This window comes from Crocuta crocuta, unplaced genomic scaffold, assembly GCF_008692635.1.
Source record: "Crocuta crocuta isolate KB4526 unplaced genomic scaffold, BGI_CrCroc_1.0 scaffold143, whole genome shotgun sequence".
Taxonomy (NCBI): Eukaryota; Metazoa; Chordata; class Mammalia; order Carnivora; family Hyaenidae; genus Crocuta; species Crocuta crocuta.
Genome location: NW_027529175.1, coordinates 4,048,092 through 4,062,110, shown reverse-complemented (window position 1 = coordinate 4,062,110; position 14,019 = coordinate 4,048,092). Strand labels below are relative to the sequence as shown.

At 61.3% G+C, this 14,019-nt stretch overlaps 1 protein-coding gene across 1 annotated transcript in view; it reads left to right on the top strand.

The window, feature by feature from the left end:
• Window positions 1–13,052, top strand: part of SULT4A1 (sulfotransferase family 4A member 1) — a 34,493-nt gene extending 21,441 nt beyond the window's left edge. Inside the window, exons 6-8 of the mRNA XM_077757893.1 lie at window positions 3,165–3,259; window positions 8,785–8,923; window positions 11,565–13,052. Coding sequence (XP_077614019.1) covers window positions 3,165–3,259; window positions 8,785–8,923; window positions 11,565–11,677 — 347 coding nt within the window. The 3' untranslated portion in view covers window positions 11,678–13,052. The remainder of the gene's footprint in view (window positions 1–3,164; window positions 3,260–8,784; window positions 8,924–11,564) is intronic.
• Window positions 13,053–14,019: the final 967 nt, after the last annotated feature.

Genomic DNA, 14,019 nt, shown 5'->3' with positions numbered 1-14,019 from the left:
CCCCCGCCCAGCCTGCCTGCTGTCTGGCTCAGGTCCTTACGGTCTGCCAGGCATTTAGAGTAAGTTGTTACTGTCATTTCCAAACAACGTCCGTAAGTTCCGCTGCCTCTAGACAAGCAGCCACCTGCAGGCAGCCGTGCCCCGCAGCCAGGGGCCCACCAGCTTCCGACTGCCACCTGGCGTCCGCCTTACATTAGCTTCCTGCTCGGGCCAGGCTGGTTAAAAGTTGCCTCAGTACAGGCGTCTCCATGTTTTAAAGGTCACGGCATTGCCCAACGCTGAAGTTTAAGGCCACACACACTCGCTCGATCCCACCAGAGCCTCCCGCCACGTGCACTTAGCTCCCCCGCGTTCTCTGTTCTCGCAGCGTTGGCAGCCAGCGCGCCACGCCCGGGGCCTTGGAGCCTTGCATCCTCCGTTGTCTGAGGTTCTGAAGAATTTGAAGAATAAGCTGCACAAGGAGCAGTGGCTGGGCACCATTTGCTAATAGAGTGAACTTGGAGGGCCCGCTGCCAGAGCCCCACAAGTGTCGTGGGCGCTGTGACTTGTGTGATCAGGGTGGGGGTGGCGGGGGCCGCAGGCCAGGTGCCGGGAGCGTGGAAGCCCTCCTTACGGGCGGGGTCCCTCCCACAGAGGGGCCGGAGCGAGCTGCCTGGACGAGCACATCAGCCTCCAGGAACGGAGGGAACCTGGTGGGGAGAGGCAGAGCGGTGCCCTGGTGGCGTTTCCTTCCCGGGGGTGTGGGGGGGCACATCCTGAGCGGGAAGAGCAGTGTCCCTGCTGGCAAGGTCTGTGGCGTCTCTGCACCTGCTGACTGGGCCTCGGAGAGACCCAGGTACCTGCTGTCCCTGTGATCATCGAGCCTGTGCAAGTGACCGCTGTCCCCATCCCTTCCTGTCCCTGCCACCTGTGTTCGTATGTCCTCACGGTCCCCATGTCACCCCTCCCGTTCAGTCCCCACATCATCCTGCGTGGGCATCACTTGGCTGTTTTGCGAGTTTTCTCACGCAGCCCCTCGGAATGACAGGGGTTTTCTTACCCTCTCTGTTCACGGCTGCTGTGTCCCCGGGCTCGGGCCACCTGGACTGGGTGCCAGCTCGGGCTCTGACCTGGGAGGCGGGTTCTCCTCTCGGGGCCCCCGAGCCTGTGGGTGAGTCGGCCCTCTCTCCCTTCCGTGGACTCCACTTTGTCGTCTCAGGCGGGAAGGCCAGCCTGCTGTGTCCAGGGCACGTGGATGTGCCCGGCTGGCCGTGGGAGGCGTGCCGGGGCCCCAGGCCGAGCAGCTGGACCTCTGCGGTGAGGAGAGCGAGGCCCTAGCGGCCGGGATGTAACCTAACAAGGCCTTTTGGCTGAATCCATGTTCGGTTTGTTCTGTCATCTCTGCCTCTCCCCCCCACCCCTGCCAGAGCCCCTGCGGGTTGGGGTCCGGTGGGCCCGAAGAGGGCCGTTCTGCTGGGATCTGGTCCTTCAGGCCACCCCTCGGCCACTCCTGACCGGCTCCAGCTCCCCCAGGACCCTCTTTGGGCTGTGGGCCTGGCTGCTGCCGTGCTGCCACCTGCTGGCGGGATGGCAGGTTGACGTTGAGGCCCGGCCGGCCGGGCGCCGCAGGGTTGGGTCCCAGCCTCTGTCACTCACTGGAGTCCAGGAGGTTCTCTGCAACTTGGGGGGCAGGGGGGAGGGAGGCTGTGTTCTCTGCTTGAGGTGTGACAGGGACAGGCGCAGTCCCCTGCCGCCCCTGGCCTCTGTGCCCCTCGGCAGTCCCAGTCCAAGCGGGACCGGACGTGCGTCCCACCAGAGGGAGCAGAGAGGCGCTTCCCCCCAGCTGGCCCTGGGGCCCCAGGCGTCACTCGGGTTCTCTCTGCGCCGGCCGCTGCCTGTAGCTCCTGCTGACACTGCACTCGTGGAGGAGGCGGCTCAGGAAGGCAGAGCGGCCTGCCCGGGCCACACCGCCAGCGCGGGATTGACAGGCCCGGCCATGCAGCCCGGAGGCGGTGTCCTTTTCCATTCCGCTGTCCCCCCCCCGCCCCCCCCGCCTCCCCNCAGCCCGGAGGCGGTGTCCTTTTCCATTCCGCTGTCCCCCCCCCCCCCCCCCCGTCTGACCTTGTCACTGTGCTCCGAGCCACCTGGATAGCCCTCCTGTCCTTAGGCCCGTAAGTCCATCCACAGCCCTCATGCACCCTCCCGGGTCTGCCCCCATGTGGGGCGGGGCCCCCGTGTCACGGTGCCTCCCTCCCAGCGTCGGTCACTCGATCCTCACCGCCAGTCTCCTTGGTCATTCCCGCCAGGCTGGGAGCTCCTTGAGCCCAAGACCGCGAAGCAGGATCCTTGGGCCCCGTGGTTGTGAGACGATGGGCCCCCGGGGGAGCGTGCCCGGCACTCCTGGCTGGTGCAGGGCCGGGCAGTTCTCTGGCTGAGGCCGCCCTCCGTTTAACACGGAAGCCGCCTCGGAAGACCCCTCGGTGAGGGAGCGGGTGAGGGTCCCTAGTTGTTATACAGAACATTGCAGAGCAGCCTGGCCACACGGATTGGCACATCCCCCACCTGCCCATGTGGCCCCGACCCCCAACCAGAGCCCCGAGGGGTGTAGGAAGTGCAGGGGCTGTGGTGTGGGGCCTGAGCCTCGTATGTCAGCACACACCACCTCTCTTCACCCCTGCGACTTGACTTCCTGGTTCTGCCTGGTATTGTGCCTGTGACCCTCTCACCTGTCAGGGCCTCAGCCTCGGATCTTAGAGCCGCCAGCACCTCTCCCTGCCCCCGCCCACGCCTCCCCCTGCCGGCCCCAGGTCTCAGTTCCACTGGGGATGGCTCCCGTGTGACCTCGTGTTAAACAGAAACTCGTGGGAGCCAGGTAGCATCCTTCCCCCAGGTGAGCAGGGGCCTTTGCCCCTGGTGGTCAGGTCTTCAAGGCGTCCAGGAGGTGGGGGAGGGGAGGGCTGAGGACCGTTGGCAGGAGAGCCTTGCACACAAAGCCGGGGTCTGGGACCGCAGAAGGGGCTCACCTGCGGGCCTGCCCCGGAGTCAAAAGCTTGCTCTTCCCTTCCCGAACCGCAGCTGCTGGGCAGGAAGAGCAGAGCCTCCCAGAAGGCAGGGAGCCAGGCCACCCTGCCTGTGCACGTTTGTTCCCCCGGGGCTGTGACTCACCTGCCCCCTTGTCTCCACAGTAGGCTACGGCTCCTGGTTTGAGCACGTGCAGGAGTTCTGGGAGCACCGCATGGACTCGAACGTGCTTTTCCTCAAGTATGAAGACATGCACCGGGTGAGTGCTGGGAGGGCCAGCTGTCGCGGGCCCGGCGCCTTCTGCCCCGCGGCTCCTGGGAACGTCGCGGCGGGCATGACCAGAGCGGGTGGCCTGGCCTCTCTGAGAGGCCAGCTTCTGGGTGAAGGGACTCCCGGGTTCCAGGTGTGCCCAGAATCCTCCTGGCCAGTCTCCAGGCCGCACTGGCACATGGGACCCTGCCCCCACCCGCCAGGGTGGGCCGTTTCTGGGGTGGGCAGCGTGCGGGGCTCCAGAGAGCCCGTCCATTATCTGTCTGCAGAGTGACGGCCAGACTGGCTCCATAGGTGGCCGGTGGGGGGGAGGGGTGTGGGGGCAGGGAAGGGCTGAGATGGCAGAGGCCGAATTCCTCGTCTCACCTCAGGGGCAGTACTCAGATGGCTGACGAGGCGGCTCCGGGGGAGGGCTTCTGGGCGCCGGGCACCAGGTGTGGGGGAGGAAATGGCATTAAGTGGTTGTTGCCTGAACGTTCCAGGCTCGGCCGTGGCCTTGGAACAGTTGAAGGCAAGACGTGCTTGTGCCCTGGAGGGCTTGCCGTCCAGAGGGGGTCCGACACACCACACGTCCCATCGTCACATGTCACATCGTCACCGCCGTTAGCATTTTTAATGGCCTTACTGTGTGCTGAATTTCATCTGCGGTTCCTTGCGCGTGTGTTGGCTCACCTACTTCTAGAACGCTCTTATCTTCTCTGCCGGGGCTGTATCATCTCTGGAGGGACGTTTGGACGCGCTTCCCCTTTTTTGTGACAGAGAAAGGCAACTCCCCCTCCCCCGAGCCCCTTCCCTGTCTGGCTCCTCGGCTCCACTTGGCTGCAGGCCCGCACACTTGTGCCCCTCCTGCCCACCCGGTACCCCCAGCTGCTCTGTCAGGGCCACTCGTGGCCTCCACGTGGCTCCATCCCGTGGTCTCCGTCCATGTCATCCCATCCGGCCTCCTGGCAGCAGGTGACAGGCGATCGCCCCCTCCCCCTGGCACCGGGGACACTGCATGGTCCCGCACCCTGGTCTCCTCGGGTGCTTGGTGGTGGCACACCTGGGCCTCGGGCCTCAGGCCGGGCTCCCATCGCTCCCCGTCCTCACTCCCTTCCCTGGTGACCGCAGGCCGGACGTGGACCCTCCCCGCCCTCGCTCTCCCCTGCCGCCCCTGCACCTTTCTCCCTGAATGTCTGCTTGGGGGTCTCACCACGCTAGAGGCTTCCCCTCAGATCCTCCATGTGAGATCGAGGCGGCCAGCTCCGTCTGTGTCCCTGAGGCAGAAGTCGTGAGTCACCCTCAGCTCTGACGTCTCTCACACCCTGTGTCCCTCTTCCTGATCCTGTGGCCTCTCTCTTCCCAGCGTGCCCCCGTATGACCATTGTCCCCCGGTCTCTGAGATCTAGGTCAGTGTCACTTCGGCCTGGTCATTGCTCGTGCGGCCCACGTGCCGTGTGACTGCAGCGCGGCGGCGGCTCCAATGGTGCGCACGCCAGGCAAAATGTGCCCTTCGGGCCGCATGTCGCTCTGGGCGCAGGTCAGGGCTCACTTGGTGGCCTGGTGCCCGGGCATCTGACTGCTCGCTGTTCCTTCCACCTGCGGCTCCAGCTTCTGTTCCAAGGTCTTTGTTTGCCTCGGTCCTGCCTGCAGCGTTCTCCGACCCCCCCGTCCACATGGGTCGCTCCCTCTGTCCTTTCGGGTCTCTGTCCCCGTCGGTGACACCTCCCTGGTCCCTGCTTGAACCGGCTCTTCCCCTTCCCAGCGCGTCTCTTTCCCGCCTCCGTGGTCTCCACAGCATCCACCATTTCGCCCCGTGTTTTATCGTCTGCATCTGGTTTGCTCACCGTCTCCCCCACCAGAGCAAGCGCCCCCGGGGCTGGAGGTTTTGGTGCCTGTTTCTGCTTTCACGCCGGTGCCTGATGCGTGACAGGGTCCCAGGGAAACATTTGTGGGTTGAAAACATGGCCTTCACGGTAGAAGCCCTTCCTCCTCATTAAGAAGCCAGAGGCCCAGGGGGCAAGGGGCTTGCGTGGGGCAGGTGAGCAGGGCCTGCCTCAGGCTCCCTGAGCAGGCGGCGAGCGAGCGAGCGGGCCCGGGACAGCGGCACCGGGCAGAGCGTCCTGGCCAAGGCCACGGCTCTGGTGAAGGAGTTCGTGTAGAGAGTCCATATGGTTCCCGGTGGTGGGCCTGGGGACAGGCACTGGGCAGGGGACTCGGTGCCACTGGGTGGGGTAGGCAGGGCACGGGGTGGAACTTGGCCTTGATCCTACAGAGAGCTGACAGGAGACACGGAAGGAAGAGCAGGCTCTGTGTGAAGATGGGGAGCTTGCTTTTGGCCTTGTTGAGTTTGAGGGGACCGCAGGCCAGCCAGCAGGGATGCCGCGAACAGGGTGCCACGTGCCTCGAGGTCAGGAAGGGGTACAAGTGGCGTGAGGCCTGCACGAGTCCCGCCTCCAGTGTCTGTGCCGTCTTGCAGACTCCCGCGCTGATGCCCGGCTGGGCCATGTGAGTTTGGAGGCCCGGACGGGCACACTGCTCTCGGGAGCTGGGGGAGGGCTCACGTGCTGGGCCGGCCCTCACAGATGCTGGGGGAGGAGAGTGATGGCCCGGCCGCCAGCCCTGCCTGACCAGCAGACGTGAGCAAGGCCATCACGCCCCTCCCGGGCCCAGGGGCCTACAGATGGCTGCAGCGCCAGGAGGGGGCCTCCGTGACCCCTCTTCTCCCTGGTGCCAACCTGGGTGTGGGCATGGGGCCGCTTCTGCCCAGGCCCCGCAAGCTGGGAGGTGAGACCGCTCCTCCGTCCCAGGGTCATAAGAGGATCGTAGGCGGCATCACCTTCGAGTGGGGCCTCACGCGGGAGGTCGGCAACGCTCAGCAACGCCTCTCGCTGTTCTTGCATTTTAGGGAGGTGTGGCACGTACGGTCACGTATACAAATCACAGGTCCACAGCTTGACAGATTTTTTTACACACATATATCTGCATAATCGTCACCTAGATTGAGATCCAGAACATTCTAGCTTTTTCCAGGCAATGCCTCTGCTGCCCGGAGGTGACCACTCTTCTGATCTCTGCCAGTCCCGGTTAATTGTGCTTGGTTTTGAGCCTTCCATGAATGGAGCCCTGTGGCGTGTATGCTGGCATCTGCCTTCTTTTGCTCAGCGTAGCGCCTTGAGGCTCGTCAGCGCTTTGTGGGGTGGCTGGGTCTCCGTTTACGTGGTTTTCCGTTGCAGCAGGAACTCGCCAGACGCCACAGTTAAGCCGTTCAGCGTGGTGGGCGTTGGGGCTGTTTCTGTTGGAGTGGTCATGAATCACGAATACTGTCCCGCGAACATTCTTGTGTCTTGGAGGACATAAGCTTGCTTCTTCCCTGGGCGCTGACCCGGGCTGGGGTGCACTGGGCCTGCTGGCTAAACTGAGTGTCTTACGCCTGCCTGTACTACGGGTGTGCGCTCCCACGCCGCGGGCCTGATGTGCATGGAGAGCCTGTTCAGCTGTGCACATGCGTGCGGGGCCCGGACGGCGCTTCCCAGAGCTTCAGGTGACTCAGCAATGAGTAGCTCGACTGTTTAGTCACTACCCCAAGGCGGAGTGGGATATACGCTTTACATAACTTTGTAGCTAAAACACAGACCGGTGCCTGGCCACTCCAGCTTCGCTCCAGGCCCTGAAAGGGGACGTTCCTGGTGGTGCCTTACCAGGCTCCTCCGCAAAAATCTCGGACCCCCAGCACCCCGCCTGCGCCCATCTCAGCCGGGACTCGCGCTCCCAATGCCAGGGGGACCACATGGCGTTTACTGTGGCCAAGGTCCTAACTTCTAATTGTTTATTCTTTCTTCAGAAACCACAGTAAGGGTCTGGATGTCTTTAATAGAGATTAGGTGACTGACACATTTTTAGGAATTCATATTGTCTGCATCTTACTCCAAAAAAACAGCCCCAGGCGCACATGATGGGTCTCCGGGAGCGTGGCCAGGCCTGGCGTGTCCTCCTCTTGGGTGAGAATACCCAGCAGCCGAGCTCTTGCTGCCCCGTGTGCTCCCCCTGAGGCTCCCCCATCCCGCCGAGCCGGTGCCCGTGTGTCACCCCCCAAGTCCTGCCGTCACCTGTGGGTGTTCTCCCAGCCACAGGTGAGGAGTCGGCTAAGACCAGCAGACCAGACACGCTAATTCATGGATGGGGAGTGAGCCTGGGAGGTCCTGCAAGCCGTCCAGGGCTGGCCCGAGGTGGGGACACCGCCCGCCTGCACAGCTCGGTTTCCCAGCCGGGGAGCAGGCTCGTGGCAGGCGGCCGGGTGTGCGCGGGCACGTGGGCCTACCTCCCCTGGGTGGATGTCGTCCCCACTGGGGTTCTGCTGGGTCCCCTCCCTCTCCTGTGGTGTCTCCTCTGAGGGCCTGGGGTTCTCTCATCTCTGTCTCTGCTTTTTTCCTTTTCGTTAGAGACAGCGGGTGGCCGGGCAGGTGACGGGAGCCCCTTCTAGGCCTTTTCCGTCTCGTGTCTCTTGTGCTCCTGATCAGGGCCCAGCCCTGCACACAGGCCTCGGAGCTGAGCGTCCGGGCCCCTGCCTGGCCGGAGCCACTGCCGGGGTCAGCTGGTGGGGGTGGGCAGGACGCAGGGCCCAGCGGTGATTACCGCGGGAATGCCGAGAGGAGCTGCCGCTCAATCCAGCTTTTCCAGAGCCTTTTCTGTCATTAAGGTTTGTGAAGTACTGCGTCAGAGAAATTAAATGGGTTTCTTTATCGTAGGACTTGTCAGAGGCTTTTATGTGCTGATGGATTATAAACCATCGAGGCAACAGCTTTCAGCATTTTTCTAAGTCGGTACCTGGACGCTGGCAGAGTTTGGAGACTGCCCAGTGACAAGTCAGCGTTCTGGGCACGTCTGGCTGTGCACAGACTGAGAATCTGAGGTGCCTCGGTACTTCCCAGGGGGACAGTGGGGCGGCGGCGAGGGGCTGTGTGTGGCGAGCAGGGGTGTGCCCCTCCCAAGACTCAGGCTGTGGCACCAACGCTCGAGCTATCCAGAAGCGAGGAGCATCGGGGCCAGAGATGGGTTTGTCCATCGAGTCGAGTGTAACTGAATCTTCGCTCCAGGCCAGCTCCTCCTGCCTGGTGAGGGGGGCTGGCGCCCGAGCCTGTCTGGGGTCCACGGGCGCCACCTTGTTCTCCCAGCTGATTGCGCAGCAGGCAGGGGAAGGAGAGCAAGCTGGTCTGACTGCTGGCATGGTTCTGAACCGAGTTTTCCTGTCTTGCTGCTGTTTTAAAATGACCACTGCGATACCAGGACCTCACGCCCGTCCCAGATCCCCCAGGGGACAGGGGTTTGTATTCCAGCTCTGCCCCTTGAGAGCCGAGCACCCTCGGGCAGTCTCTTAACCAGGTTTTATTTCCAGACAAGGCCAACATCAGGTTTGTCTGGAGGACTGAGCTAGGAAGGGTGAGCAGGGCACCTGGTGAGTGACCAGCCCCGCGCGCTTGGTTGGCAACAGTGCTGCGTCTGACGGGCGCCCCGCTCTCTGCTCTTGTGTTCCAGGACCTGGTGACGATGGTGGAGCAGCTGGCCAGATTCCTGGGGGTGTCCTGTGACAAGGCGCAGCTGGAGGCCCTGAGCGAGCACTGCCACCAGCTGGTGGACCAGTGCTGCAACGCCGAGGCCCTGCCTGTGGGCCGGGGTACGCGCCCTGCCCCTCCCCCCGCCCCCCACGTCCGTGTTCTCTGCGGGGCCTCGTCTCTCCAGCGCCCTCCGCTCTGCGAGGGCAAGAAGGTCATCCAAAAGGCGGCTGCTGTTCACGGAGCCGTGCGGGGCCTTCCAGTGGCATCTGCCTTGCAGCCGTGGGGGTGGCCTCTTAGGTCACGGGGTGGAGGCCGGGATGTCGCCGGCTTTGTGGGCAGACATTTCAGGCAGGCGCCCAGCAGAGCCCGGGATGGGTTTGGGGCTGTCAAATTTTGAAGCACAAGGTGTGCAGATGGACCCCTCCATTCCCGCGGTGGGTGCTGGTGCCGTGTGGCTTCTCACCGGAGGGGCTGGCACTCGGGCATGAAGCACCTTGAGGCGGAGGACGCGGTCCAGGCCGGAGCCCTTCCCAGATCTGCCCGGGTTGCGTTCTGTCTTTCAAGGCTTACGATATTTGAAACTGCCTGATTGTGCGGAACTCGGGCATTAAAGTGCCCCAACCCTCCCTCCCACCTCCGGTGGTGGCCATGGCCACCTCAGCCACCCCCTTGGGCAAGTGTGAATTGCCTGTGACACTTGGTGCCACGGACCTGCCTCTGGTTCCCAGCTGTGTGAATTTGGAGAGTCTGCAGGTGGTGGCACGGTCGTGGGCCCGGCCCACAGGTGCGGGTCTGGGCTAGTGCCGCGTCCTGTGGGGGGGTGGGGGGGGCGTCGGGCGGGCCTTGAGCTCCTCCAGCCTCATGCCCTTCCTCTGGCCCCGGGTGGCTGAGGGGGTCGTCCCGAAGGTCGGGTGGAGCGCGCCCTCCTGTAAAGGCAGAGCAGTCGACCGAAGCCCCAGCACCTCGCGAATTATTTCCTGGCTGTATCTTCACAAATATTTATTATTTAAAATTTATTTGCTCTTTTTTAGTTTTGCTTTTGCTGTGTTTTGTTATCCTTGGATGTGACCTTCTCCGAAATACCCCTTTTGGTTCGTTTGCGTGGTAAAGAAGTGTCGAGAACATACTGCGTGCCCATATGCTCCTTCCGATGTGTTTGCTTTATCATTGTTTACCTTGGTTTCGCTTTATTTCAGTTCTTTGATTTTGTTTTCTTTTAGCACATTGCCTCTTTGCTCAGAAGACCTCCTTGCGTTGGTGAGAACGTAGGGCTTGCGTAGCCAGCTGCGTTGCTTAAATTTGATTCATATCACAGCATGTATTGCACTGTCTTGATTCCAAACCCTAAACCAGGTGGGTGACTCCTTTGATGAGCTCTCAGCTGCCTCAGCTGAGAAAAATAATCATGGAAAAATATATTTATAGTGTGGCCGGTCTAGAAGCTTCTAATTTTGTCCCTTAGGTATCATTAGAGGGTGGCGAGAACAGCCTCCCCCGATTTTCATCTCCCCCCTCGCTGACACCGATGTACGATTTTGCATCACCCTTGAGAAAACCCTTGCCGTGAGCCGTCTTTCGGCTCAGCACTTGCGGCCTTGCGGTTTCAGCCCCGAAGTCCTGCCGGGCCGGGGGCTTCTGTGATAACAGAGGCGCTGACCAAGGCTGTCAGGCCATTTGCCGTCGGAGCTCCGATCTCGGAGAGGCCGACGCGGAAAGGAATTCTAAACCAGCATTTCTGTCCCCCGAGGCTGATACTTAAAAGCCTGGTGACAGCGCCGCGGTGACGGCCTTCAAAGCTCCTGGAGGTGGGGGCTTGGAACCCCTGCCCCCCACTCCTGACACCCTCGCGGTTGCCGTTCACATGTGCAGGCTAACTGAAGGGTTTGTAGTTAACGAGGAAAGTGGGTTCAGCGGCTTCGGGGACGCATTTTGAGCCATCTTTTCCCCCAAAGCCTTCGTGAGTGAAAGTAGCCCATGCCCTCCCTGCTCTTTAGCCTGCGGGCTCTACGTCCCTGCACATCTCCCAGGAAAGGTCTGGTGTTTTGACCGAGCCCCCGCCCTGAGCCCGAGCTTCTAGGAGCGGCCGGGGATCACCCAAGACTCAGGTGGGGCTGAGTCGGTGAAGCGCACGCTTAGCACCCGTGAAAGCGCTTGACAGTGGGGCCCTTCTGTTCCCTTTAAGTACCTCCCGAAGGCTGCAAGGCGGCCTTCTCAGAATCTTCACCCTTGACCCAGCCAGGAGGCCTCCTGCTCACCATAAAACGTTCTGTCTTTTTGAATGATTTTTTTTTTTTTCCTTTTTAAATTCGCCACCAGCAAATGCCGCCTTGGTGGGGCTGTTGAGTCGTGAGTGAGTCAGATAGCACGGGGACCCAAGTCTACACGGTGCCTGGGGCGGTAGATCTGCTCCACGGGGACGCGCTGTCCTCCAGGGTGTTGTGAATCACCCGCTCTGCACCTGGGAGCTGGGGACCTGCAAGGGGACAGGGACAGAGAGGCCTTCCTTGTGAGCCTGAGCCCTGCACATCCGTGCCCGGGGGCCCACCCAGCAGGAAGGGACACCAGGAAGACCAGCCTCAGGGACACGGGTCCAGCTTGTCTGTAGTTCAGGTGGCCTGCCCTGCCCCTGCTAGGCCAAGTTCACAAGGGTCCAGAGATAGATCTGGAACCTTCCAGAACCCTTTCCAAGGCTCCCTTTGGTTCGGTGTCTGGCCCGACAGCGAGTGAATTCATCACATTCTGCTCTTGTTTGTGTTTCAGGAAGAGTCGGGCTGTGGAAGGACATCTTCACCGTCTCCATGAACGAGAAGTTTGACTTGGTGTATAAACAGAAGATGGGGAAGTGTGACCTCACGTTTGACTTTTATTTATAATAACAGCGACAGCAAACCTGCATGCTCACCGTACCCAGACACTCTACTAGCTAAAAGTCCCGTATGCACTCATTTGTTCCTTGCTGGACGAAGTCCGGAAGCAGCACGGGGCCCAGGGGAGGGAGGGAGGCGGTGGAGACACCGGAGGAAGAGGGGGTCCTGCCTCCCATCCGGAGCAGCGGCCTCGCCTCTGGGATTTGAAGTCTCTCCGCGTCCGATGACAGATGCCACAAAGACGGCGGTCCCGGCGGCCTGTATCATACGTATAAAGTCTGTAACATATGCAGCTAGAACGTCTACCTTTTACAGCCCCACATTATTTATTGTATTTTATAGAGCTTTTCACTGGGAAATCTAAATAAATGTCAGTAGACCAAATAGAAGTTCATTTCCGAGGGGACTCAGGAGCGAGCCACACCCGAATGGTAGAGAGATCTCAGGGTCGACTCTTTATTTTTGTAGTTCTGTTCTGTACGGCACAGCCGCTCTGCTCTCACCTTGTTCGGAGGTGAGGACGCAGGATGAGGTGGGGGGGGGGGGCTTGTTCCTTTTGAGGAGTTCAGTTCTCTGTAACCTTCCTGAACAAAGCAGAGACCGTCCGCTAGGCATCCGCAGGGGGGATGCCCGCTCCGCCAGAGACTCCCAGCGGGCAGCCTCAGACACCCAGGACGGCGGCCCCAGCAGATCATCCCTTGAGGGGCCGTGCCGGTGAGGCCAGCAGACGGGCTCTTGCTCATGCGCGGAATCTGAGTTTTCCTTCCACGGGCTCTTGCTCTCTGGGGCCAAGACCTCTTTATTGCTGGCGAGCAGGTGCTCCGTAGTAAATGCCTCAGACTTGATCATCAGCCAGTCGGTTTGCTCTGTGCGCACCCGGTTTGCAGGTCTAACGCCCTGATTCACTCAGACTGCTTGGAGGTGTCGCCCCTGTACCCCAGTATACCTGCGGGAGCACAGGTGATGTTCTCACCACCCCGCCCGTCACTCTGTTGTCTGGCCCACACGTGGCGGGGGAAACCGTGAGAGAGAGCGGCCGGGTAGTGGCGGGACCGGGGTTGTCTTGGAGGTTTATGTGGCTGGCAAGCGCCCCCGGCCATGGCTGGAGGGTCGCCACCGTGAAGGGTCCCCGGCTGTGCTGCCACCCCAGAAAAGGTGCCGACACGTGCTGCCGTCGTGCGCGCAGAGGAGCAGCTCGAAGCGGGCAGGGGGCGTGTGGCGTCGCACGGTGGGCTTGGACTTTTCTGTGTATCCGTGAGGGAGGCTGCTTTCTGTGAAATTTCTTTTCTATTTTTCTATTTTTAGTACCGTATGGATGTTACTGAGCGCCACACGTGATCTGTCTGTGCCTGCTTGCATCTTTAATAAAGACACATCCCAAGCCTTGTGTCCAGCGCATGCTGATGGGTGCGGAGGGGTAGCCTTCTAGGCGATCGCGCCGGCGAGCCCCGCCGACAGCCTGCTCCCCGGGGCTGGCCGCACAGGGTCACCGACCCACGCTGGTTGGGCCGTTTCTCTCCAATCTAGACATTCCAGGCGGTGAGTCCCCCTCGCTACTTGTCTGGTCACCGTTGGGATTTCTTACTGGCGGCTGAGAGGAGGGCTGGGGAGAAGGAGACGGGTGGGTGGGGTCTGCCTGGGGAGGCCCCGTTTTTCACGTGGCGCACGATGGTGCGCTGACACCGACCCGGCGGATCGCTCTCCACCACCTTGACTTCCAGAGTCCGCTTTCCCCCATTCCTAGTGGCAGGAGAATCCAGGACACTGTTTTACCTGATAAAGCTGGGGCTTTCTGGAAAACGTTTTTATTTCCAAACAGGCCAGTTCCTTTGGGACTCGGGTGGAACCCCTGAATTGATGTTGGTCTCTGAAATTACCCTGGGTCCCTAGACTCCAAGTTAGTCAATGGACTATCTAGTCGGCCGCCCCAGAGGACCTGCTCCGAGGCCATTTGTAAATCACCTGAAATAAAGCAGCAAAGGAAGGTCAAGTGAGTGAATCAAGCATCAGGGCAGGACCCTGTAACCAAAGTGCCAGTTCACCAACTGTGTCCCTGGCCCCGCGCCCTCGCTGTTTCACTTCCTTTCCTGGACTCATTTATTCAGTAAACACAAGCACCTACAATGTCCTGGGGCTGCTGTAGGCGCTGGACGTATGGCCTGAGCACGGGCCTGGCCTCCATGGTGTCCGTCTCTGGGTGGGAGACGACGCCCCCCTCACAAAACCTGTGTGAGGTCAAGCTCCAGAGCTCTAAGGGACCCGGTGATGGCCGGGATCAGGAGGAAGTGAGGGGATGGGGCTTGGGGCCCTCTGGGGTGGGGGGCCTGGCAGTAGGTGGAGAGGGTGGG